Genomic DNA, 23,554 nt, shown 5'->3' on the forward strand with positions numbered 1-23,554 from the left:
GAATGCTTGGCTAATACAATGCTCTACAGCTGCACTTGACATCTGTTGACATCCTCGCCTCCGCGGCCAAAACAAAACACAAGAACCCAGACGACTCATCGACTTGCCGAATTTTGGTACGATTTCCACGGATAACTGCCATCTGGGCGGCCTACGCACTCAGCGAGTACACTCCTCCCGGGATCCCTGTTGCGGTGCTGCGGCGTCAGGTGCAAATCTGATAAGACCTGCCGTTCTTGACCAGCCTCTAGGTCTTTTCGACTGCTGCTACTGCAAGCGCGATGGGGTCACGCTGATTCAGCGCTTCAATCCGGTCCTAGGCCGACAGTTTTACACCCACAGTACGTCTTACTCGCTGTATTCACATGCGCAGCTTGTCCTGCAAACCGTATATGCTAAGGCAAGTTGCGTCGGCTGCAGTGGGGACGGTTCGTTGTATTGGGGAAACATACATAATTAGCTCGACGGAGGACTCACGTACCGTAGATTGAACTTAGCCCAACTGATAACTTCATTTCACCTCGCAGGTTGGGCTTACCACACTGATGCTATCTGCCTAGGCAATGCATATGCCCTATATGTACCACCTGGCGTCTGATCGGAGCATCCGCCGCCGTCTCATTATTGTTGGCAAGGCACACAGCCTTCACGGTGGTGAGGCTTCGGCCAGCCAACATAAGAACACTTCATCAGTCATCTCAGCCCGTGGGTTGCACACTGTATGGTGACATGACATGACATTCACAAACAGAATAATACAGAGCATTGCACGTAACAGAGAGGATCGGAGCCATCGGCGAATTGCGGACAGACAAGCCTGGGAGAGAAGAGAAAGCTCAACAGAAGGAGGCTCCAGAGCGGTGGTCACAAGCAGACACGAAGCAGAGACAGGCAAGCAGGCAGGAACCAGGCGAGTCGACACAAACAGGGTCTAGTCTCCGAGGTCAACGGCAGGTCCAAGTGAGATCTTCACCCTCTTGCTCGGTCTGGTCTGGAGCTGGTTCGGCGTCTTGCTAGTCTTCCTCTTTAGTTCTCCGCTGGCAGCCTGGTTCTCGGTACCATCAGGCGGAAGGGTTCCGGCCAGCTGACTCTCTTGCTGAGTTTGAGACCCGAGGTTCGCCTGCTCCTTCATGCCGCTCAGAGACCGATCCACGTACGACACGGCTTGCGAATGGCTTGCCGAATTGTCTGCTCATCCCTATGAATGCAACGCCTCGTCAATATAGCAGCAGAATCAAAGATGCTGCCTTATACATCTCGATATCCTCTACGACCTCTTCCTGTGGGATTTGCGCTTTGGTTTCTAATCCACCTAACCGCATTAGAGAGCCGCTAGAAGTCCGACGGATCACTGACCAAGTCTGAGAGCCCCAGTACTCTCTTCTCGACCTCAGGGTCCGGGTCGAAGTAATCCTTGTATGCTTGGCTCAGGGACGATGCGCTGACGAAGACATATCGGGGCTTCTGCGGGGCCTTCCGGCGTGTGCCTGTCTACCCTTGGCCTTGCTCTTCCCATTGTTCTTACCCTGTCCATCTTGTATTCGGTGTCCAAGGTCTCTCCCGCCTGCGCAATGAATCCTGTACGAACGACAGTATATCCGTGGCATGATATTGCGGTACAAAATCAGCGCACCTTCGGTCTCAAGTCTCTTGAAAACTTGTCCGGCGACTGTCGAGTCGCACGCTACCGAACCTATCAACACACCGAGGATACTTCGAGAACCCCAGGAACATACCGATAAGTTTCGTGAATGCAGACAGGCTATCTGGCTTCATCTTTTCAAAGACTTTGATGGCCCTCCTGCATTACAGATTCCGGCGGCCATACAACCGCCACTCTGATGATGAGCTCACCTGAAGATCGCCAAGTCCTTGAACCTCTCTGTCATACGAGGGTAGAGGTCGTGGACCACGATGAGTTCCCAGTTCTGGTCAGCTCTCACGCGACAATCGAAGCAGACGAAGCGTGCAGGAAGCCGCTTGTCTTTGGCTGAATGGAACCCCATGCACCTAAGGGGCAATTTCGGTGCACCACCACAAAACCAAACTACCGAAAACCTTACCACATGTGGAACCATTTTTTGCAGTCGCCTTCACACTTAAGGCAATCGCAGTCCTCCACCTGCATACATCTGTCAGCACTGTTGAGAAAAAGGAAGTCGCACGTCATACTCACGGTCACTCCACATTCACATTCAACTACGTCTACGGATTCTCCCACCGTCTTGTCGGTTTGAGCTACTGGGGCGACCTTCCATCAGCACTCATGAATGAATGGATGGAGTCGACGCTGGCGGGAATAACTTGTGTATCTAGTTCTTTGAGGAGATTAGTGAACAATGCCCCCGCCACGAACGTGCTCACCAAGCATGTCTGTGTCTTCGCCCGTCGTACAAGCGTGGATTATGAGGTCTTTGACCAGCTGCGTGTCGATGGAGCCGGGCTCGTGAATGATAGGGGATCCGGATGTCATTGACTCGGGCAGCATGTCGGAAGGAGGTAACGGGCTATCAAAGCTCGGGACTCTTCTAGCAGTCCGATTCCGAGTCCTAGGCTGTGGGGTCGGAGATGGTGAAGGTGATGGCGACGAAGAAAGCGGAGAAGGAGCTATCGCGGGAGAATCGATGACTTGGGTCTCTTCCAGCTGCTGAGTCTGTTGTATGGGCTCTTCTGAGTGCTTTCCGCCCTCCGCCTGTCGAATCGAACGGTTCAATGAGATGCAAAATCGTCGCAGGCCCAACGGAAATGTCACCAATTGTGCGATTCGGTTGGGTACGCTGTCCACACGCCCAGTGTAGCGAACTTCCCCATCAGGTCCGCTCTGTTGTTCATTCAACGACTGAACGTTTCCTGCTTCATCTCTGACGCCAATGGGAGCAAAGAACTCGACGCCCGAATCATCCACTCTTCCCCCGTCGCCGCTAGAGCCTCCATTTGGACAGATATATGAGCCCAATATCCGAGACCGCGACGCAACAACGCACCTGGAATATAGTCTGGGTCCTCTTCGCCATCTGCGTCTGCGTCACACATACCGTCGTCTGCATCCCACACAACCCGCCGATCGATAGCATCCCGACGTTGTATCTCCATCTGCTGCACCCTCACTGACGCCTCTTCTGCAGGTGTCAAAACTGGAGCTGCGTATGTGTGACCGCCCGTCGTCCCCAAAAAGGGAGCGCTGTTGTCCTCCGTAGATGGCAGGTAACCGGACACCGAGGCTATGCGAACATTGACTCCGTGATGCCCGGTCTGAAGCGACCCGATGCTGCATTTCTCTGGGACTTCTGACCTCTCATGCGTAGTGAAGAACCAGCGGTCCTTTTTGGCGTCCCCTGCGTGGAATGCATTGGCTCATATCGTCCGGAGTGAGATCATTGTAGAACAGCTTGAAGGTTGCAAACCGACGCTCTTGCATTCGTTGAATTCGATCAATCGGGTTCGACAATCGAGCACATACAGTACTCACTCGGTAGAGCATCCATCTGAGTGGTCGCCTGAATCAGATTTTGATCAAGGTCTAATCGTTCCTACATTTGAGTGGCTTGTTATCATGTGAACTGATCGTGACGTACCTTCAAGCTTCTTTTCACCTCCCCGAGAGTCGGTACCCTCCCTTGCCTCGTTGCGTCCGACACAGGATCGAATGTTTTCTTGCCATTCAGTGACAACCTCTCCAAGTCCGCATCTAGCGACATGACTGGCACAGTGATATCCGTCCCAGGAATTTTTTGATACTGTTGCCAGTCATTAGCAGCGAAACGCGGAGTGACCACGGAGTCCTCACGTCGAAATTGAACGTGTAGGCTTCGACAATGCTACAGTAGCAAATATCTCATTAGTGTCATGTTGCTAGCCGAGATACTCATGTACTTATTGGGATCGTCATTGTCCTAAACACGGAGGCGGTCAGTCGAGTGTCCGGCATGGACAAATGCTAAAGACACAGACCAGATATATGCCGAGGATGAAGCTACGAAGGTACTGTTTCTGAAGCGCATCAAAGATCCCATGCTCCTGTACACCTGGTGAGTCTCGCGGCTCGACGCATACATGAGAGATCATTCACCATATAATCAAGGAGCTTATCGGCCTCTTCAGTGAAACCGCGAGTGACGGACATGATTTTGAACCCGCTGACGTTCCGCCTTCCATTGTCAGACGCAAAAGACCCGGGTGTCATTGAAGGTTGAGAGGATAACGACGCAGGTCCTGAGGAAGTCAAATAGGCTGTCGCGCCATCTCGTTCAGCCATAGCCGCCATGCAGGACTTAGTATGCTTACATGTCGAGAAGTTCTCGGAGGGAAGTAAATTCCTGGTACGTCGTAAAACGTCCAGTAAGATTGAGAAACGGCGCATATATGCACCCATCACCCACCTGAGGTATGTGATACAGCCGAGACTTGCTTTCAGTAGTGTCTGTACCGACTGCAGACTTTGTTGGGCAGTAAGGGAGGCCTTAACATTGACACGTCAGAAACCTAGGTAATAAGAAAAAGTGAAGGCCCACCTGTTCTTGATCTGGTCGGACTGCTAACGCCTGCATCATGCTAAGTACTTAGAGACAGTATGCAGGAAAGGGAGCGCCCGAGGAACGCGAAGGACTTGAGGCGCGTTCGAGCGGAGATTGAAACGCGATCGTGTCGCGTCGCATCGCGCTCACATGGTCGCTTTCGTCAGTCATGGCCATCTGGGGTCTTTGGGTGAGTACACTTGGCCCAGAAGCCGTACCATTGACACGCCAACTCATGAGCTTGCGTGTATTCAGGTTATAAACAAAGCTGGAGGTCTGGTCTACCAGCGCAATCTCGGAGGTCTTAGCTCGTGAACTCGATCCATTTGCGCCCGCTGACGGGACCGACAGATGGCTTGCCTCACTTGACTTCGAACGAGTATCTCGTGTTGGCGGGTACCCTGCACGGTATTCACGCCATCACAGCGAGGCTGTCTCCTACAGGAACGAGTTCCGGAGCGAATGTCATCTCCAGCGAGACATTCAAGTTAACGATTCTCCTTACCGCCACGGGTGCGTGCCGCGCACTCTCCGTGGTCCGAATCTCACCTCGCATTCAGGGACGAAGTTTGTCCTTCTCACGTCCCTTGCTGAGAACACGGCGGATGCAGTGCTTCAGAAAGTGTACGAGGCCTACGCAGACGCGGTCATGAAGAATCCCTTCCATACGCCGGAGATGCCCATCCGTACGGAAGGTTTCGATTCGCGGGTCACTGCGATAATGACGGATGAGACCACTCGGCTGCTGTCGCGTCGCTTGTTCAAGTCACTATCTCTCAAGTCTGAAGCTAGTGCCATAGTACGCGTGTGCTACATTTGACTCTGTATGTATACAGCGGCTACTCCGATGTAATTGTACGAATATCGTCGACGTCCGGTTCGATCCAGAGGCATCCGTCATCGAAAGAGAAGTGCGCTATCTGTCAACAGCTGTCATGATCAGAGCAATCGAAGGAAGCGCCCCCTTCTCAAGCTTGTAGTTGTACCTTCCTTGGGTCACGGATCGCTGCTTTCGCTCTCCTCTCATTCACATTCATATAACGAACTCTTGCCCCTCATTGCACTCCTCAGTGACCCGACATGCCAGCGCGGATGACAGCGACGAAAGGTACTCACTTGACTGGCGGAACCCATTCGCTGATCTAATACCCATTTGCGTAGGTACTGCGACATCCGCGGGTGTCAAGTCGGCTATGCGTCAGACTGCTCGCCCATCAGTGTCCAAAGGCATTGACTTCAACGAGGACCAAGTCGACGAGATTCTAAACGACGAGGATGAGCAAGAAGGGGATGAGAAGTAGGTCTCATGCATTGACTATATGCGCCCTGCTCACAGCCACCTAGTGGCATGTTGGAGATGCTGAGCATGTTGCAGGAACTCCAGAGTGCGTATCGCCGTACCCACTACGGAACTACGGGATTGATGACCTTCGTCGCTTATGCTGGAACGATCTCCAGAACGCAAGGCGTCCAAGTCCTCGACGCGTTCGGTGGCATTCCAGACGAAGAAGAGCGCACTCTTCACCGACGTCCGGGCGACCGTCGACACGATCGTGCGCGATGGCGCCGCATATATGCGCGTCGTTCCTAGCTACACCGTTCGCTCTTCGTAGATACTCACCTCGATGTGTTGTGTAGTGACCAGTGCAAGACGCGCCTCGTGGAGCTCAAGGCACAGGAAGTCTCTCAAGAGAAGAATTTGCAGAGCCTATCCGCGCTCCGGAAGAACCAAGAAGTAAGAAAGCGTTGGCGTAGTGTACCCTCTGAACGATTGAGCCATCAACAGGATACCGTGCGCAACTTGCTCAAGACGTACCCTACTTTGATCGAAGACCTCTCCCACCGTCGATCCGCCCAGATCAATGAGGCCAGTGCACTGCGTGAGTACTGAGCTGTGTATGAACCGAACGTACCATGCAGTGAACTCAATGTGAATTCTGGTAGTCGAAGGACATGCCCAGGAACGTCAAGAATCTCGCAAGAGACTCATCCAATTGGCGAAAGCAAGGGCAGATGAGATACTCGAGAGGCAGAAGGTACGGTCCCTCGCGATCATTCTTGGACTGAATGATAGCGGATATGCATGGATCTTCAGCTGGCGACGGATGCCAGCGCTCTTATCAAGCACTACAAGGCCCTGCTATTGGCTTGACCTGTCCATGTCCAATGATCGGACACAGCGTGTCACAGCCCGCGATGCTGCCGCGGAGAGAAGAGACCAGGATCAATATGTAGAATTAGTGTACATCAATGTGTCCGGATTCTACTGGATAGTCATCAGAGGAGTGCTTCGTGCAAGGCCGAACGGTTCCTTACCAAGTCGTCGACCGATCGACCCAAATGAGCTGGGGGATCCTCCCGACTCCGTAGGAGGTCAGGCCGCAATCCTAGATACTCAGACATGAGGACGCGTAGGATCAAGTTCCAGCGCCGCATTGTCGGGACGTCCAAAGCAGTTGCATCGTCCTGCAGCCTAGCGCGTCAGCCACGGCATGCTATCTTGCAACTATACAACACACCTTAATCGTGTGCCAGACACTGGGGAACGGGCTCGCAATGACATGCAGGATGCTAACGCCGAGATGCAAGAACGGCAGGTGATCGTCTTCAATGCCGTAGCTATTCAAGTTGCCCCTGCGCGGGACGAAGAAGCTTTTCCATTGAGCGTTGGACTCTCCGCCATAGTTGAATGATCCGCTCTCGCCAAGGCGACGCTCTGCAGACGCCATTGCATCAAACAGCCATGCCGTCTCCGAGAAAGATGAGCGGATCCGCGGGTTCGCCGCACCGAGCAAGTCGAGGAGGATGAAGTCCTCTATGGTGTCGATCTCCGTGTACATAGATGGTAGGAGCCTCCGCTTGGCGTAGGGCTGTATGTAGCTACTTGACCACTTCTTCGCCAAATGCCTGCAATCATTAGCGGGCATAACTAAGTATCGAAGCCGACAGAAATACCTTGCACCGTAGATAGAATCTGTGTGAGTCCAATCCTTGAACGCCTCTTCGCCGTCGAAGAAGACGAGCTGCAGGGTCGCCTCGGCAACGTCCTCGTCATCTTCCAGTCCATCCTCAAGACGCTGCTGTCGCAAGTTGAGCAGTGGGTCCAGGGCTTCCGCAAGGTCTAGCATGAATGCACATGGCGCTGCAGAATCGGTCGCGCCTACGAACTACCGAGACGGAGGTCCATAACTGCTGATGACCTGACAGCCAAAGGATGCGGACGCACTTGGCTCTGGGGATAGGTCGGGAAGAACTTGCTGTCGAAATGCGCAGCCACGACGACCCTGCGGGACGCGGACGGGTCCTTGGTGGCGATGACATTCGTGAAGCGTTTCTCTCCGTACGGGGTCGTGTCGGTGAAGGTATCTTCCTCGACATGCCAGTTAAGGTTCTTCAAAGTAGAGACGAGGTAGTCCTTCACGATAGTGTTGTTCTCTGTATCTGGGGGACGCGGGATCAGGATCCTGGATAGGTGCGAGTGCGGGTCCGCGGGGTTGACGTTGCGAACTGGATCCGGAGAAGACACGAGCGCAGCAATCGCGGGGGCAGACAGCTCGGTTAGATCGCGTTTACCAAGCTTGGATGCGCATACGAAGGACCGCGAGGCGAACAGGGCTGAGCAGGCGAGGAGGCACACGTAGAGCCATATTCGCTGGCCAGTGGTACTGGTCAACATCGCCCGCCACCGCCGTCGTTGCAATGAGCTATATTGGCTTGGTGGAACGTGGGTGGGCGGTACTGAGCGTCTCACTGCCAGTGGACCTTGCTTTTACCCATCATACACAGCCCAGTGTCCACGACTCACCGGAGCGTACATAAGGCCGTGCTGCACACGCAAGGCCACTCAGTTGCGACGGTAACGATGCCTCCCACAGCCTCTGGCAACAAGAGTATCAATTTGAAGCGCATATACAAGGTCTTACTGCTTGTGCGACTCTGTTTTGCACTCTTCGGACCTGGGTACATACACCCCGATGAGCATTACCAGAACGGAGAGGTCATCGCAGGTCAGCATACGAGTGACCATGTTTTGTCCAGGGATGGTTAACTTCATGTGCAATGCATGCTCTCCAGGCAGACAACTTGGAGTATTCACTGCGCGAACATGGGAATGGGAGCCGGACTTCGCCTGTCGCTCAATCATTACGCCAGCAACCAGTACAGGCATACCATATACGATGTTCCTGAGGTGGATCTGGTGGAAACGTGAGTCGCGCAACTCGTTGTCCTGGGTAGCCGAGCTAATGCGCCATAGCGGAGAACATACGTCCCCTTGTGATGTTCCTTGTGGAGAGACTCACGTTTTTCATCCTATCCCTGACGCTCGGTAGGTCAAAATATACTCTCAGCCAGTTCTCGTCATTAATTGTGTTCCAGATCACACCGTATGCCAGCTAGTGTCAAACCCTGCAGATCGTCTTCGTGCTCTGGTCCTATTGGCGTCCTCATACGTGATGCATACCTTCCAGGTCCGGCCATTCTCGAATTCGATCGAAGCCATTATCGTTGCAATGTCTTTGAGCTCCTATAAATCTCTCATCGAAACTGAGTGGAACCGGAGTGTAAGTGGCTAGCGTCGCTCGCAGTAGTCAACGCGATGTTCATTATCCCTACAGCTAGGAACCTTTTCCCCCGATCTCATCAGCCTTGCGATCTACTGTGTCATGGGAGTGTTCACGAGGCCCACATTCCTTGCGTTTATTCTACCTGTTGGTGTCCAGACTCTCGTGTGGACCTACCATCATGCCTCCTACGCCACATTGGGACAGCCACGACGAGCATTCTGGGCATTCTGGCTTCGACTTGTCGGAATGCCGGTGGCGGCGATGGCGATGTACACCCTGTGTTTCTCTTTTGTCGACACTGTCTTCTTCCGGGAAGGACTTTCCGGCTGGGTGTTCACTCCACTGAACTTCCTGCGGTATAATCTCTCGTCGAGCAACTTGGCTGATCACGGTCTCCATCCCCGCTGGCTGCACCTTCTCGTCAATCTGCCTTTGATCGTGGGACCTGGACTGCTCTACTATGGTATTCGTGCAACCCGACAACTCTGGTCGCCACTTCCTACGCCTCTAATTTCGGAGAAGAGCGAGAAGGAGACAAGTCTCGTTGCACAAACCCATGTCTTCAAAAGTGCGTACAGTCTGGCCTCAGAAGGAATGGGTAATAACGTTGTCTCCGCAGTGCCTCTATTCGTGATCGTCTCCTCCGTCGCGATACTGTCCGCCTTCCGTCACCAGGAGCCTCGCTTCCTCGTCCCGCTATTGGTCCCCTTCATTGCGCTCATCGCAGAAGGCTCGCAGCTGAAACGATTGGGAAGTTTATTCTGGGTGAGCTGCTTGCCCATCAATAGGACGATTCACTGAACCTCTGCTACTATGCAGATCTCTTGGATCGTGTCCAATGTGATTCTGGCAACATTGTTCGGCGTCTTGCACCAGGGTGGAGTCGTTCCCTCGCTCATCAACATGCACGATCGCCTGGGTGCCCTCAGCCACAACGCACCTCCGGAATTAACGGAACCCTCGCTGGCGTGGTCTACTGGAAGACGTACATGCCACCGTGGCATCTGCTAGCTGTCCAAGCAGAAGGTACGCCTCCCTACGTCACACCCGGTCGTGCGGTCACTGACTTCCGCGCAGATGTCGCTTCTGGTAAATACGTCTTGTCGGACCTCACAGGTATCCCGAGCGAAGAGATGCTCGAGCGCGTCGTGGACACGCAGGCCCAGGAGACGTTCTTGGTCGCTCCTTGCACGGATTGTACGACGTCCCTGATGGACAGCGCGGATGCTTCGAGCTTCAAGAACGTTTCTTCCCCCACCTCGACCTCGACCACGTACCAGAGGCGATGGCGCTAGGTTGGAAGGAGGGTATGAGCCTAGGTATCTACTCCGTTGACATGACTTGTCTGCGTTCCGAGAGTGTGCCTGTTAAGCAGGGTAAAGAATGAGTGGAATGGGGTTTGTTTCGTCGTCTCTTGGTATCTGATACCGCTTTTGTCGGACATTCGCTTTGCTGTCGCTTTGTATCGTTTCTTTCTTGTACTATGACCTGCGCTCCCACTATGCTGTAGTATGTACGACGATCGCCAATTTGAATCATTGCAAGATTACTATTGTTACATGAGCACGTAGTACAGTGGATTCAACACGTTTCCAAGCTTGAGAGTACAACAACGAGAAAAGCTTTCCGGATGGCACAGATGCGCAAGACAATCAAGCAAAGATGTTGGCGTACTCCTCAGACTCGCTACCAGAATCCTCCGGGTTCTCCTCTACCTGTTGCTGCACGATGGTAAGACCGCCGAGCTGCTCGAGCGTGTTGAACATCACCCTCAGCGCGATTAGGCCAAAGATGTTCGCGCCGAAGGCCGCCTTGTTGCGGGCGCTGAAGTCCCACGCGAGCCAAGCCTGCGAGAGGCCATACCGCAACTCGCCAGTCGTCGGTACTCAGTCTGCTGGAACAGCTTGTTGCCAATATCGCGTCCCAGCATTGAGGCATGCAACTTCATTGTCTGCGTCCGGTCGGAGCGCCACCGCTTCTGCGAGCACTTAGCGACGATGGTGCCAATCGCAACTTCCTCCTCCGTGAGCCGCATTTCGGGTGCTTCGGATAGCGAGTGCGTCATGCAGATGAAGCGCAGCTCCTCCACGAAGGCCTGGAACAACGTGGACATCTCTCCGACTTCGCCTTCGTCGTTGTCGAAGTGGCGAAGCTGCGCCTGGATGTATGGCTTCAGGTGAAGCGAGATCGCGTCCGACAGAGGCCTCGTTTTCGAGACCGGACCAGCGAGAGGTGTGGCGGGTACCAGAGTTGATGGGTCAATCAGGGCAATATTCCGGAACATGTCGCCCAGCGCACGGGCCGAGATGTAGTAGTCGGTATCACGGGGATTGGGGTCCTCAGCCTTAAGTGCGACTGAGTAGGAGGTCTAAGGTAGGTGTATTGATCTGCATACCTGATGCCAATCTGGCTTGTAAGGGATCAATCGTCGAGGCGAATCGAAGATGTCCACGGGTTCACCGTTCTTGGGATAGTCGACTGCTTGGCTGCATAGGCGGGCAAGCTCCAGGCACCGATCGTCCTTCGTACCATGCTGGTGGACATGTATCAGCGCTTGTAGGGCCACACCAAATTATGTATTTACCTTCGATTGATCTGCCAGGGGTACTGCATAAGCATCTGTTTTGAAGACACTGCGAGAACATGAACACACCTGCGATGATGAGATGATTGTCTGACAGCAGACCCTACACATCGATGGTCAGCCAGGCTCTTCGGTAAGTGCCATTCAACAAACGTACCAGGACATCTGAATTCAGATACTCGACGACGAAGTCACATATGTCGTCTACTGTGCTTGGACGGTCGAGGAAGTGCCCATTCACGCCTTCATATGATGCCGGTTCCGCGTGCTCAGTAGGAAGCAATGGACCGTAGCGAACGATCGAGTACAAGTCCCTAAAACAGGGCAGCAAAGTAAGTCAGGCATGTGAGTGCTACAGGGTGAAACCTCACCCATCAAGATCGCCACCTCCAAGACAGGATGCAAGGGAACGGGTACCTACGCGAGTCGTTGTATCAGCTGAAACGAATCTCGCACTATTGCTTACCGGTCGACGGTAGGACTACGACGTTCTTGGAATTGCGGAAGAAGCACACCTTGTCATCAGGGGATTTGCCTATGGCATAGACTCGCTGGACTGATGAAGATTACACTCGTCAAAACGAACGAGATGACTGATTACATCCTGAACTTACTATCTCCAGGATGGACAACAGGACTTCGCGAGATGACGACTGAGCCTAATCCAAGTCAATTGCGTTGGAGAGAAAGTGTAACAAATTCTAAGTTGCGCTTCACTGACCTTTGATGTAGGTCGGTTCGGGATCATCTGGATACTGGATGCATGCTGAATGGGTGAGATAGCATGAGTACTGGGATAGCTCGAATAAAGGAAGACCGTACCATAAATTTCACCCTCCTTGAGGGAGTAGACATTCTCGACACCCTCCTTCTCGTATGCCGGCCCCTCGTCTGCGACTCCTACGAGCAAGTAACTATCCGGTATGGGGATCTTTGCCCCATGCTTGACGTCTCTGAGCACATGGTTCTTTGCGAAGTGGATCAGACGGTCGATGAACGGGTCTTGCAACACCTTGACATTTTTCTCGTGCTTGAAACCCATTCCAATGGAGCGAAGGCCTCGCACGATGAAGTCAAGTCCGAAACTTGTTCCGAGCTTGTGCGCTTTGAGCAGGCCGACGAAGCGTTCCATGGAGTCGCTCGCAGTATGAATTTCCATTTTTGCACGTTCTTGGAGGGTGATGAAGATTTGTTTGTCCACGCCACGGTCTTCCAAGAGCATGATCAACGGCCTTGTGAGAAGAAGGTCAATTAATCGAGAGGATATGTAGGACTGATGCGCGCACCGATTTAGGTATGAAGTGCCAGGCCGGTCGAACGCACGGGCGATCTCGACCTCGCCATTTTCTTCATCAAGCGCCTTAAACTTGTTCATCGAAGGCCTCAGGCGCATCTTGATACCTTCTAGTCGCTCATCAATCACCACCATGCCCTTGAAGCCTGTGAAAGGGGTATTGGGTATGAGTATGAATGTTCGTCAAGCAATAAGACGGAATGAACCTAGGAAGCGGATTTGATACTACAAAATCCCGTCAGTTATACTAAACGGAGGATACAGCAGCTTACTCACAGCAGACGGCTTCACCGACTTCTTATGTCGGCCCTCCGGCATGGCTCTACAGAGGGCATCCCAGATTCTGTCCCCGAGCTCGACTGAAATCGTGCCAACGCCATCTGTAACAGGTAAGGTTTGTCACCCAAGTCATCGACCTGTTCCCACTGCTGGCGGGTGACAGTGACCGAAGGATCTGTTGCAGTGAATGCCTGGGCGATGCGCGCTGCGTATTTGGACGGCTGCATGATTACCCCAGAGAAATCACCGAGACTGTCGCGGATTGTCTGCGCGTCCACGTGTCCACGTACCGGGTGCCAGAAAGGGTTAACGAACCATACAGCGTGCTCGCGCAAGGCCGACTGCGAGTAAGCGAGAAACTCGAACTGACGCCCCGCAAGCTCAAAGCCATTCTTGAGAAGGCCACCCACACGGTCCACTAGAAGTGACGTGCCATCAACCTGGGTAACAAGACGTAAGCCACTGTTCCTCTCGGGTATAATGAAGTCTCACCTCTCGTGCCCAACGGTACTGCAGGCGGTCCTCGTCCCTGAAATCGACTCTGATAAAATGCTCCTGGTGGTCTGGGTACTGGCGGATCACACGATTCGACTGGATAACATACGGACCCTCCAGGATCATTCGCGTAGGAGTGAACGTGACATGATGACAGGGGAAGTAGCCAGGAGGGAGGGGAAGTGGTCTGAAATCTACACGGGGCTGCACGCGCTGAAGCACGCCACAGGGCTCTCTCGTGCGTCACGACAGCGAAGCGCTTCAGTGAAGTGGCGAAGAACATCGGCAGCAAGCGCATGGTCTCGCGCATACAGGTTGGCAATGGGTGTCTTGAGATGAACGAGTAGGTCTTCGGTGTGCAAAAGCCCATTGTGGAGAAGTGCTTCGATCTGGAACGCAGATGACCAGTCAAACTGGCGCACCCACTCGCGGACCTGGTAGAGTTGTCTGGGGGAGAAGAACCCGCGCGTGAAGGCATCGACCTTCGCATAAATGGGTGCCTGGAGACCCGCAATTTTGCAGAGGTCTACAAAATTACGAGCATCCTGGGTCTCATGCATGATAACGCGCATGTGATAGGCATAAGGTGCGACAATGGCGTGCGCTTCGTTGACGCTACTGAGGCGTTGGCGGAACTTACGGTTGTCCCGCCAGTCGTCTCCCGTTAGTTCCCGGTTGAAACGTTGCTTCTCCAGCATCGGTGGCGTAAGCAATTCGAAAAGAACAACTGCCGATCAGAGCAATGTTCAGCATAGCTGTGAACGGTAAGAAACTACACTAACATGGATTGCCAAAATCATTCCCCCAAGCAATCTTGCGTATGTTGGCAAAGGTGATGGCAATATTGTGGGCAAGTTCCTCAGTCATAGGATCGCCCATCTACGCGGAGCGGTCAGTCAATTTGACGTTACGACCAACACATAATCACTCACCTGAATGCGAATCAACTTGTGCTCGTATTCGAACCAGAGAATACCTGCGCCCTTCTCACGGTGACTAATCTCAAACTCGTTCGAGAATTCGCGCCCCGAAGTCGGTGTGGCATCAACAGGGCGATAGAGGATACCAAACTGTATCTTGTCGACGTGTATGGAAAGATTAAGTTGTCGCAGCTTGTCCTCTCGTTCTTCTTCTATCTCTGGTGGCAGATATGGTGCCTTTTCCAATATTTGGACGAGGTTGCGTTGAGGTCGGCTTTGACCCTTGAAAAATCGTATTTTTTGACCATTGAGCTCAACGTCGACGTCGGTTCCTTGGTTGGCAGGGTTGTGTAGCCACTTGAAGAACCTATCGCCGAGCTTGCGGCTGCCGAGAGTCAATACTCCTGAGCCATTGTGCGTTATACCGTTCGGCCCTTCGTTTAAGGTGACTTGGAAGTTTCTATGTATATGTGCGCCTCTAGTCAGTATCGGCGCCGCGATGGCTTGATCGGACGTACGCAGGGCGATCTTTTGGATCTGTCGGGTTATAGAAGTAATCACCGTGGAGGATTGAGCCGATCTTGCGCTTGACGTCCCAGACGGTGGCGTCGCGCGAGATGTTGCGCAGGTCAATTTCCATGAGGAGCAGTGATCCTAGGGATCCTCCTCGGTTACAAAGAAGTTTGTGCGGGAAGTGGTGGTACGGAAGGAAAGGTGGAGGCTAGGCAGGTACGGGGAGCAAGAGCAGGTATAAGTAGGAGACAAGATGGTCAAAGCGGATGATAGAGTTCGCGATGCATTGTTCGCAGCTTTGACTGTGGCATACCCCGACACGCGCTCGGTGGGAACGGAAGCAAAACACGCGGCGCGCTTCGTCGCGATCACGTGAATCGCCACACCCGCGTCCCTCCGCTGCCTGAAAGTTAAAACCAAATGTGCGAAGGCGGAACATAGGCGGAAAGCATCGTGCATCAAGGAAAAGCATGCAGTATAGATTAAGAGATATGTAAGAGACCGGTTCACTACAGCCAATGACCGCCATGAGAGCATTACTTGTATGGAATCCCTGGCGCAAGGTGAGTATAGAGAACACTTCGTAGTACCGAAACGTACCGTTTTGCAACTGCCAGCATTATTGTCAGCACGCAAGTAAGCAGAATATAGCACTGAAAACTTGCCCTTTGAAACTCATCATATGCTGTGCTTCTCACGTTCTCGTGTGCGTTCCTCACGATGGCCATCATCCACTCTGCTGCCTGCCTTTCCGTGAGGCCAAGTGCGAAGCGGTCCTTGAGTCGCTTGATCGTCGGCTCGCCCTTGAACGACGGGAGCTGGGTATCTAGCATCATCTGCACGGTGCTCACGATTTGATCTGCATGAGGTCTGATGGCCAGGAACGCCTTCACCGTCAGCTGCTGGAACATCTGGTAGCCCTGTGAGTTCCGTCCTCCCATGAGAACCACCATTTCATGGGTGAGCTTGAATGAGTTCGGTTCAAATTTGACACCCTTGATACAATATGTCAGTAGCTAAACCGTCATCGGTGTGGAAGTACTTACTCCTGGACGTAATGGGACAACATAGATTAGCTATGTCATACGTTGCAGCAAGAGCTTTGAAAATGAAGACTTATCTATGTCAAACAAGAATCCGAAGTCTGAAGCCAGAAACCAACAGGTCAACGACTTCTGACAGAGATCGTTGAAGCACCTACCGATGTGGACGATATGACCCTCCCCGTCGATCATGATGTTCCCATTGTGACGGTCCTTCACTTGCAGAATATAGCAAACCACCGAATATGCCGCCATTGACTGGATGAAATTCAAGCGAGCCTTCTGGAACTCGATGGTGTCCTCACCGCCGTACTTAGCGATGAAGAAGTCGAGCAGGTCGTTCACCTTCGCGCGTCCCATCTCATCCCGAGAAGTCGCGTTCGGCACCACATCAATGACGCCGCACTGCGCAGTTGTCAGCCTGGCAGTCCCATCAATCAATGAGAGCGTACCCCGGGAGCAGTAGCAGTAACGCGATATGGGTAGAGATACAGCATGAGCCCGACGCCGGTGAAGATATTTTTGAACATTGCGATGACTTGCAGCGCTAGCACATCCTGTCGGCAGTCATCGCCGACTTTGAAGATGGCCTGCTGCCAGATGTCATACATCTCCGTTCGAATGCCTTCTCCTTCGCCTTCAACGACGTTCTCCGGGTCAGATTCGATCACTTCGCGCTCTTTCCGTACTTTGAACGTCGCCATGAAGGGAGCCTGGCGTTAACCAGTCAGCATCAGCGTTCATACATAGGCTGTGGCACCGCACCTTGGCGTGACTCTGCAATGGTCTCCCAGACTTCTTGTCAACATCTACGACAATGCCGTCGGGGTTGCTAGGTAGATATACGCCGACTTCCACCTCGATCTTGGCCATCTCTTCGTCAATCTTCGCCTATATAGACATATCAGTGCAAGCTCAAGTCCGCACATCACAAAACACGAACCTTCTTCTCGGGTTTGGGCCGTCTGATGAACGGCTTGAGCTTGCCTGATATCGACGTCACCTCATTGAAGAACCCAAACTCTCGCTCGTAGAACGCCTTAGCTTCACCCGAAAGTGACGTGACGACCCGATCTGTCATATCATCTAGTATTGGCTTCATCGGGTCTTCCTAGAGTCTCCGTTAATGATGAAAAGATGCCGCAAAACCATTAAGACTCACAAGCTCTCCCGCATCATCCTTGTAGCAATTCGCCTTCATGTTCCAGATGATTTGATGACAGAACAGCTGAGATATCTTTGCTGTCTCGAAGATGAAGCGCTGCACGTAGCCTACGCGCAAAGTCAACATACATGGGATCGAAGCAAGCAAGGGGAACATACCCAAGGCATCATGACGAAGCGCCTGCACGATTTGAGGGACAAAAAAGAAGGTGAGGTCGACCGGGTGTTGTTCGAGGACGCGGTGGGCAAACTGAAGCAGTATAGGATCATTGTTGTACCTCCTCTCGAAATAGTTCACTGCGAGGATTGGAGGGATTGGCTCCCATAGCAATATGTACTACACCGCACTCGTCAACGATGTCCCAGTCCAAGCGGAGTGTAATCACCTTCAGGTCTCGCCGCAAAGTTGGATCTAATTTATCTCCGACCAAGTAGCGTAGGGCCTCCGGGCACTGCATTGCATCCAGCGTACTCGAACGTACGAGATGGCCTACTTCCCTGTCAACTGTTGGATGGTTGAACCGCTCAGCGAGGCCTAAGGCAATCGCAGGATCTAGTTCCCAGGTTTTGCGAACAGCACTGATCCAAGAACTCTGTAGACAACAAGGGTGTTAATCACATACTCTTCGTGAACTCGGACGACTTACATCTAACATAGTCTTCTCGATGGATATAAGATGGTCCGGGCCACGCTTGGGGTCATTTGTCGGATTTGACCATACGGTCAACCGTGCAATTTCGTTGTCTATCAAAAGTCGCAGAGGCAGATTGAGGTTCTTCAGGAACGCGATATATTCTATAGGGGATCAAGCTCAAGGACCGAAAGGTCATCACATGCCTGGCAACGTACGAGAGACTTGCGAAGACGACTGCCCAGCGTTCAAACTGGAAATCGCTTGGTAGCCCCTGACCGAATCCGTCTGTAGATGGTTCAGGAACTCTGAGAGTAGCTTGACATCGGCGTCGATCTGCACTCGGTTAGAACCATAGGACCATCTGAAGTCGGATGAGCGGATACTCTGACAGTAGAGCGAAAACTACGCACTGCGGCCGGGTACTGAACCACGAGAAGGCTGCTCGATAGAGACTACAGCGAAGTGAGTGCTCGCAGAATACATCCAAGTGAGAACTCTTGAGGGTTTCGAAGCCAAACAACAGGAATGAGAACCGTGCTTCGCGCGCGAGCGGGTGTGTGCTGCCACATAGTTCTTAGTTGTGCCACCAGTACGTGAGTAGCATTTCACCTCACCTATAAGACCTATAGGCACGAGCCGAAGCCAGTGCCAGTCGTTGAAGCAGGAGCATCAGACCCGGCTTGCGGTACCTAGCAGCCTGCATCCTGCTAAACAGCAGTTGAAGGATGAGAGTGTGCGGAGTGAGAAGCCTTCGAGCACTCGCAGTACTCCGGTCGATGACAGTCTTGTCCGTTGGATTATACTCTACTGGATGAAGGAACGGATCTGCGTAGCTTCAAACAAGAAAGGGTGAGCACAATAAAGTCTGCGAAACAATGTCATACAAGTGACTTACTCGAGTGTCTTGGAAAACATGCCCCTCTCGTGTTTGATAGTCGCAAGCCAGGCGGATCCTATCTCGGACATCAAAGCCACCTCGTAATCTGGCTTTTCCGCAATCACCCAAGACCACGCCTCGATACCAGCAGAGATGCAGATGGTGTGAAGGCCTCGAAGGGTAGTGCCACGAGGTAATGTAGCAAATCATACTCGTACTGTGCCATCCCATGAGTACGCGTGCCAACGTAGGAATATCGCAATCACCTTCTCAGCATAGATGAGAGTCGCAGCGCATCTGAAGAGGAGACGTTTGAGATCACGGATGGCCATCGGATGCCTTTTCTCCCGGATGTCGTCAACGGCACTGATGATCTTCAGCTTCAGCTTCTCTGCCTCCAGGTCCGCGACAGACTCTGAACTGGTGATATGATGCTTCTCCAGCCCTGTCGACAGCGTTTTGACTGAGTTGGTTGATTCAGAGGAGATAACACCTACCATCCATGTGCCCTGCCCTGTATCCATTGACTTCACCCGCAAAATAGCTTTTTGACGCCACCTGACTGGCAATGAGCTTGGCGCTGTCGGGCTTCCAGCTTGACATTGTGGAGATTGACACTGGCGAACAATTGTCAGCGACGCCATGGAATGATCTGGAAACGTACTCAATTTGCGATCAATGGGACCTACGGCTTTACCGTATTGTAGCGCGACAGAAGCGCCTAGTTCCGAAGCCTCCGTTGCAGACATTACTTGGTTGACCGCAAGGTATTTCTACAGTCATTGTCAATGATACTGTCAAATTTTGGAGTTGAGGTGCTCGCCTGCAATGTCGAGTGCAACTCTACCGGAGCTCGGCTAAGAGCTAGTTCCAACCAGTTGTTTGCATTCCTCTGCAACTCCGCCAACATGTAGTTGCGAGCTTCGTAGTTGTCGGGCAGATTCAACGTAAGGTCCGCACGATCAGAGTGATACGTATACTCAGGGTTATCCTAGACAAATCGGTCAGTGCGGGATGCGGTTATGTCACCGTGCATGTACCTCGTCTATGAATTCGTTCTCACACGCCCGGCGGAGAAGAGTCAAGACTTCCAGGATAGCAAAGACGAGCGGTGGATCGCACATCAAGGATGGGAATGAGGTGATGAGACGATTGAGGTATCTAGACGCAATGTCACGAGCGTTTGCGATACGATGTGTGCTAGCAAGGAGCAAGGAACGCAATTCGAATGGAAGCTCCTGAGGAAGAGCTTGCTTTGCAGCCTGCACGTTGAGTTCGATGATGCAGCCTCGAATGACCTAGGGTCGAAAATTAGCAAATGAGGTTGTGAGGGGTGACTTGTCCCACCTTTTCCGCGACAGACTCCATACAGGCGTGCAGCGAGGCGTTCTTGTTTAACCCATTGTTTACGAAGAATGTGACCAACGACGAAGGAAGTCCAGCCGCAGAGCGCATATTTCCCAGATCGTGCATGCAAAGCAAGAAGATGACCTGTCCGGGGAATAGATAGCGAATCTCGCTCACGCGAATTGGTATATGTTTTGCTAACAGAGTACGATGCTTCGATACGACCTCCACGAGCAGAGGGATCAGTCTCCAAGGTATGACCAATGGGCGCCGCGCTTACTGTTTCAATGTATTCCTGACGTATCACCGTGTTGTACTCGAGATCGCTGACGATAGTATCCTGCGCCTCTTCCAAAATAAGGGGTGGTGTTTTCATAGCAATGCGAGCCAGGGCAGGCTGTTGCCAGTCCATCGCGGATTGTTGCTTCTGTTCGCTAGGCGTCGTGAACTGGAACAATACACATAAGAACCACATGTTGCGGAACAACATCACGATATTCGAAGGGGTGGCTGAGAGACGGAAATCGTCATGGGTCAAAAGCGCGTCAATGGGCAGGAGCAATGACGCCAGTTGCTCAACCATGTCTTCCATCTGTGAAGACTTGATCAACTACAGAGCTCAAGTTGCAAGTGCGATATATCTCACCTTGGCCAGATGATTGGAGATGGCGACGTTCTGGATGGCGACGCCCTTGTCCGAAAAAAGCGTGAGCAGTTCAACAAGGTATAGATCGTAGAATTCAGGCCTCCGATGCAGTTCTTGCGCAAGGCGAGTCTGAGCGGCCAGGACCTGCAAAGGAATCAGTACACACATGTTGAGATAAATTTTCTCCACGTACCTGATTGTTCGAGAACCTAGGATCGTCCAAGTTCGCAGAGCGATTGACGCTAGAGAACGCGCGGATGATGTCCAGGAATGAACTTTCGGGCGCGACCAGGGCCAGATCCACAAGATTGTACGCAATGGCGGCTTCCACAGTCGGTTCGGCCGTGCGCAGGCGTTGCAGTAGCATAGATACGTGAGACGCGTGACCTACGTCTTCTTGAGCACCTTGGGAAGTACCATACAAATCGCATCTCACCTCCTCCGACCGAAATTCTAATGCCAGGCGAGTCGCAATGGAGATACTGCTGATACCGACCGTTCTCTTCTCATCCTCCGACAATCCGCGCAAGCCAATCTCCACCGAGTGCAACGTCGATATGTCCGTCATGTCCGTCACTGTGGAGGCATGAGAGCTTGACCCTTCAATAGTTTCTTTGCTCGTAGCGGCAATGTAGTTGAGGATGGAGTACATGTACGACATGACCTGATCGTCTCCGGGTGCCAGCTATTGCTGCATTAGCTTCGTGGGCGACAATGACGCACTGCATACATACGTCAATGCAAAGAGCCAGACATTTGGCGGCTGCTACCAACGGAGGCGGTGTCCTTGTGCCCGAGATGAATTCGAACTCGAATATAGACAGTGGTGACGTGACCCAGCGGCGGAGATGCCCGGCCATGTCTAGCGCAATTTCAGGGAAACTGACACAATGTCAGAATTGTTACTGCAGCTCATGATGACTCTGACGTACTTGCGAACTAGGATGGCAGTTGACTTGAGAGCAGCTTCGCGTACCATATTATCGCATGCAGGCGATTCAATGCCAAGCAACCGTCTCAACCTGTTATAGAGACCTTTGTCGAGCTCTCCCAAAGCGGCGGAACATACAGCCGCCAGTTTCTAGAATATACGCGTTTGGTAGATGAGTGCATTGGGAAAGCGTATGACATACCAGACTCTCTGACATGGTCTCCCAAGCGTAGCTGTCTTCCGAAGGCTCCGTATCCATCTCTTCAATTTGTAGGAGTAGGGTAGAGAAAGATTTCATGCATAGTCTCGTGTCGCCTTCAGCGTTTGCCGGTAGTTCTCGTCCACAACTGCGTTATCGGCGATGGCGCTCCGCAGCAATGCCTGCCATGCCTTGTTTGCAGCAGCAGCTTCCACGAAATCGGGGTAACCGGGGTTGTATGACGTGGTCGCATTGCCTACTGCCTGCGCAAGAATCGTCCACTCTGCCTCCGTAACGCAGCAAACGATGAAGTAGCCGCTGAGCGGCCTGCCGCGCGACACATACCGAGTGAACAAAGTCTGGATATACTGTATTTGGTCCATGTCTTCTTCCTCGGCACCGCTCGGAACGATGTCGATGAGTAGTCGATTCAAGCGTTCGGCGACGCCAACATCGAAAAGCGCGTTGAGCAGTTGAGAGAGAGTCGACCATTCGTTGACAGACCAATCAAATGACACAGATATGATTGCCCTGTAGAATCCGTGGAAGGCCGGTGCGATTTGAGTGAGGATGTCAACCGCTGAAACGGGGGTAAGGAGCGGCTGTTCGAAACTGTCACGTAGACCTACCCTCGCCAGTTTTCAACAAGTTGACGATGCTGTCCGTGAAGCGCACTATCGCATCGAGTGCGTGTACACGATACTCGGAATGGGAATTGGCGATCCGGAGCAATGCAGACACGGTGGAGAATACGAGCTGGTCGGGCAATGACCACTCTATAGCCGGTTGCGTTAGACAGCGGATGCAAGGAAGAGTACTGATCTCACCTTCCCAGAACAAGCATTGATCAAAGTCGATGTAAGGAACATCGCGCAAGATGTCCACAAGTACGGGGACTGTTTGCTCCACGTGAGCATCGGGCAGACTCACAGCGAGCTCCGCGAAGCCGATGTTGCACTGTACTCTGGAGTTTGACTGCAAATGGAGGTTACATCATCAGATTGAAAACCAGACCGAGATGCGATACTGTCCTTACCATGAATACTCTCGCTTCCTCAGTATTCTCTACATCCGCATCCTCCACATCACGCGTCTCGACCTTCGACGTCACCAAGTCGATTGCGGTCGCGACGCCTTCGCCATGTATGTTGTCCTTCGCGTCGCTAACATTAGATGCGAGGTCGGACAGTATGAGTTGACGAATATTCAGTTCAAGGCTACGCAGTCATGGGTCAGAGCAGAATGGTCGCTTCCGAGTCGGGCAGCGCAGTCACTCACCAGTCCATGACGCGTCAATAACTATGGTGCGGGAATGAGAGACGTCTGAAATTCAAAGCAGTAGTGTTCTAGCAGACAGAGTGGTTTGGAGGTTGCAAACGAATGCCTGCTCGGGCACCGCGAGCATTAAGGTATATGAAGTGGAGACTTCGGAGACTTGGGTCCGGGGAACACATGGAGCGCCCATGCCGGCGATCAGAGTCTGGTGCAAGGCTGCTTTAGGCAACCGAGTAGAAGTTGGTTATGTTCTCAAAAGCGATATTGTTGATG

The 23,554-nt window shown here is 52.5% G+C and overlaps 7 protein-coding genes across 7 annotated transcripts; 3 read left to right on the forward strand and 4 right to left on the reverse strand.

Moving 5' to 3' along the window:
• Positions 1-931: 931 nt before the first annotated feature.
• Positions 932-4,123, reverse strand: B0H18DRAFT_1116858 (uncharacterized protein; the record flags this gene model as incomplete). Its single annotated transcript, XM_048033490.1, has 17 exons — positions 932-1,126; positions 1,357-1,464; positions 1,526-1,578; positions 1,634-1,684; positions 1,737-1,801; positions 1,855-2,010; positions 2,064-2,122; positions 2,177-2,238; positions 2,365-2,692; positions 2,753-2,928; positions 2,985-3,335; positions 3,470-3,497; positions 3,576-3,737; positions 3,788-3,818; positions 3,874-3,893; positions 3,952-4,017; positions 4,070-4,123. 17 exons carry the CDS (start codon positions 4,121-4,123, stop codon positions 932-934), a joined length of 1,965 nt encoding a protein of 654 aa, XP_047896220.1.
• Positions 4,124-4,683: 560 nt separating this feature from the next.
• On the forward strand, positions 4,684-5,334 carry B0H18DRAFT_872866 (Sybindin-like family-domain-containing protein; the record flags this gene model as incomplete). The annotated part of the gene is made up of 4 exons (XM_048040258.1): positions 4,684-4,704; positions 4,770-4,815; positions 4,866-5,027; positions 5,075-5,334. The coding sequence occupies 4 exons, from the start codon at positions 4,684-4,686 to the stop codon at positions 5,332-5,334; spliced, it is 489 nt and encodes a 162-aa protein (XP_047896221.1).
• Positions 5,335-5,464: 130 nt separating this feature from the next.
• Positions 5,465-6,838, forward strand: B0H18DRAFT_134323 (uncharacterized protein). Its single transcript, XM_048036793.1, has 8 exons — positions 5,465-5,622; positions 5,676-5,811; positions 5,859-5,899; positions 5,973-6,090; positions 6,153-6,249; positions 6,301-6,394; positions 6,459-6,550; positions 6,610-6,838. The coding sequence occupies exons 1-8, from the start codon at positions 5,595-5,597 to the stop codon at positions 6,664-6,666; spliced, it is 663 nt and encodes a 220-aa protein (XP_047896222.1). The 5' UTR covers positions 5,465-5,594; the 3' UTR covers positions 6,667-6,838.
• B0H18DRAFT_872825 (glutaminyl-peptide cyclotransferase-like protein) lies at positions 6,792-8,190 on the reverse strand (the record flags this gene model as incomplete). Its single annotated transcript, XM_048040256.1, has 4 exons — positions 6,792-6,980; positions 7,034-7,421; positions 7,470-7,681; positions 7,741-8,190. The coding sequence occupies 4 exons, from the start codon at positions 8,188-8,190 to the stop codon at positions 6,792-6,794; spliced, it is 1,239 nt and encodes a 412-aa protein (XP_047896223.1).
• An 80-nt stretch (positions 8,191-8,270) lies between these two features.
• On the forward strand, positions 8,271-10,616 carry B0H18DRAFT_993379 (Alg9-like mannosyltransferase family-domain-containing protein). The gene is made up of 9 exons (XM_048045190.1): positions 8,271-8,521; positions 8,589-8,720; positions 8,770-8,841; positions 8,892-9,076; positions 9,131-9,647; positions 9,699-9,844; positions 9,899-10,064; positions 10,157-10,257; positions 10,299-10,616. Exons 1-9 carry the CDS (start codon positions 8,377-8,379, stop codon positions 10,464-10,466), a joined length of 1,632 nt encoding a protein of 543 aa, XP_047896224.1. The 5' UTR covers positions 8,271-8,376; the 3' UTR covers positions 10,467-10,616.
• Positions 10,617-10,731: 115 nt separating this feature from the next.
• B0H18DRAFT_1093608 (RdRP-domain-containing protein) lies at positions 10,732-15,558 on the reverse strand (the record flags this gene model as incomplete). The annotated part of the gene is made up of 20 exons (XM_048032350.1): positions 15,170-15,558; positions 14,664-15,111; positions 14,514-14,610; positions 13,954-14,458; positions 13,729-13,918; positions 13,361-13,676; positions 13,234-13,337; positions 13,164-13,182; positions 12,950-13,103; positions 12,486-12,895; positions 12,385-12,429; positions 12,278-12,322; positions 12,130-12,219; positions 12,035-12,080; positions 11,821-11,977; positions 11,733-11,766; positions 11,664-11,674; positions 11,475-11,612; positions 10,966-11,423; positions 10,732-10,903 (listed from the first exon to the last, which is right to left on the reverse strand). The coding sequence occupies exons 1-20, from the start codon at positions 15,289-15,291 to the stop codon at positions 10,732-10,734; spliced, it is 3,561 nt and encodes a 1,186-aa protein (XP_047896225.1). The 5' UTR covers positions 15,292-15,558.
• Positions 15,559-15,590: 32 nt separating this feature from the next.
• B0H18DRAFT_993402 (atypical/PIKK/PI4K protein kinase) lies at positions 15,591-23,416 on the reverse strand. The gene is made up of 32 exons (XM_048045191.1): positions 23,285-23,416; positions 23,043-23,223; positions 22,834-22,981; positions 22,636-22,782; positions 22,153-22,586; positions 22,010-22,066; positions 21,809-21,957; positions 21,611-21,758; positions 21,070-21,561; positions 20,877-21,020; positions 20,511-20,822; positions 20,231-20,455; positions 19,924-20,181; positions 19,707-19,874; positions 19,548-19,656; positions 19,381-19,500; positions 19,150-19,328; positions 18,902-19,020; positions 18,621-18,839; positions 18,417-18,566; positions 18,222-18,367; positions 18,019-18,167; positions 17,758-17,964; positions 17,531-17,708; positions 17,370-17,479; positions 17,151-17,318; positions 16,973-17,098; positions 16,660-16,920; positions 16,376-16,612; positions 16,211-16,240; positions 15,819-16,159; positions 15,591-15,743 (listed from the first exon to the last, which is right to left on the reverse strand). Exons 1-32 carry the CDS (start codon positions 23,290-23,292, stop codon positions 15,701-15,703), a joined length of 5,763 nt encoding a protein of 1,920 aa, XP_047896226.1. The 5' UTR covers positions 23,293-23,416; the 3' UTR covers positions 15,591-15,700.
• Positions 23,417-23,554: the final 138 nt, after the last annotated feature.

The sequence above is a fragment of the Fomitopsis serialis genome, assembly GCF_022376445.1.
Source record: "Fomitopsis serialis strain Sig1Antser10 chromosome Unknown B0H18scaffold_16, whole genome shotgun sequence".
Classification (NCBI taxonomy): domain Eukaryota; kingdom Fungi; phylum Basidiomycota; class Agaricomycetes; order Polyporales; family Fomitopsidaceae; genus Fomitopsis; species Fomitopsis serialis.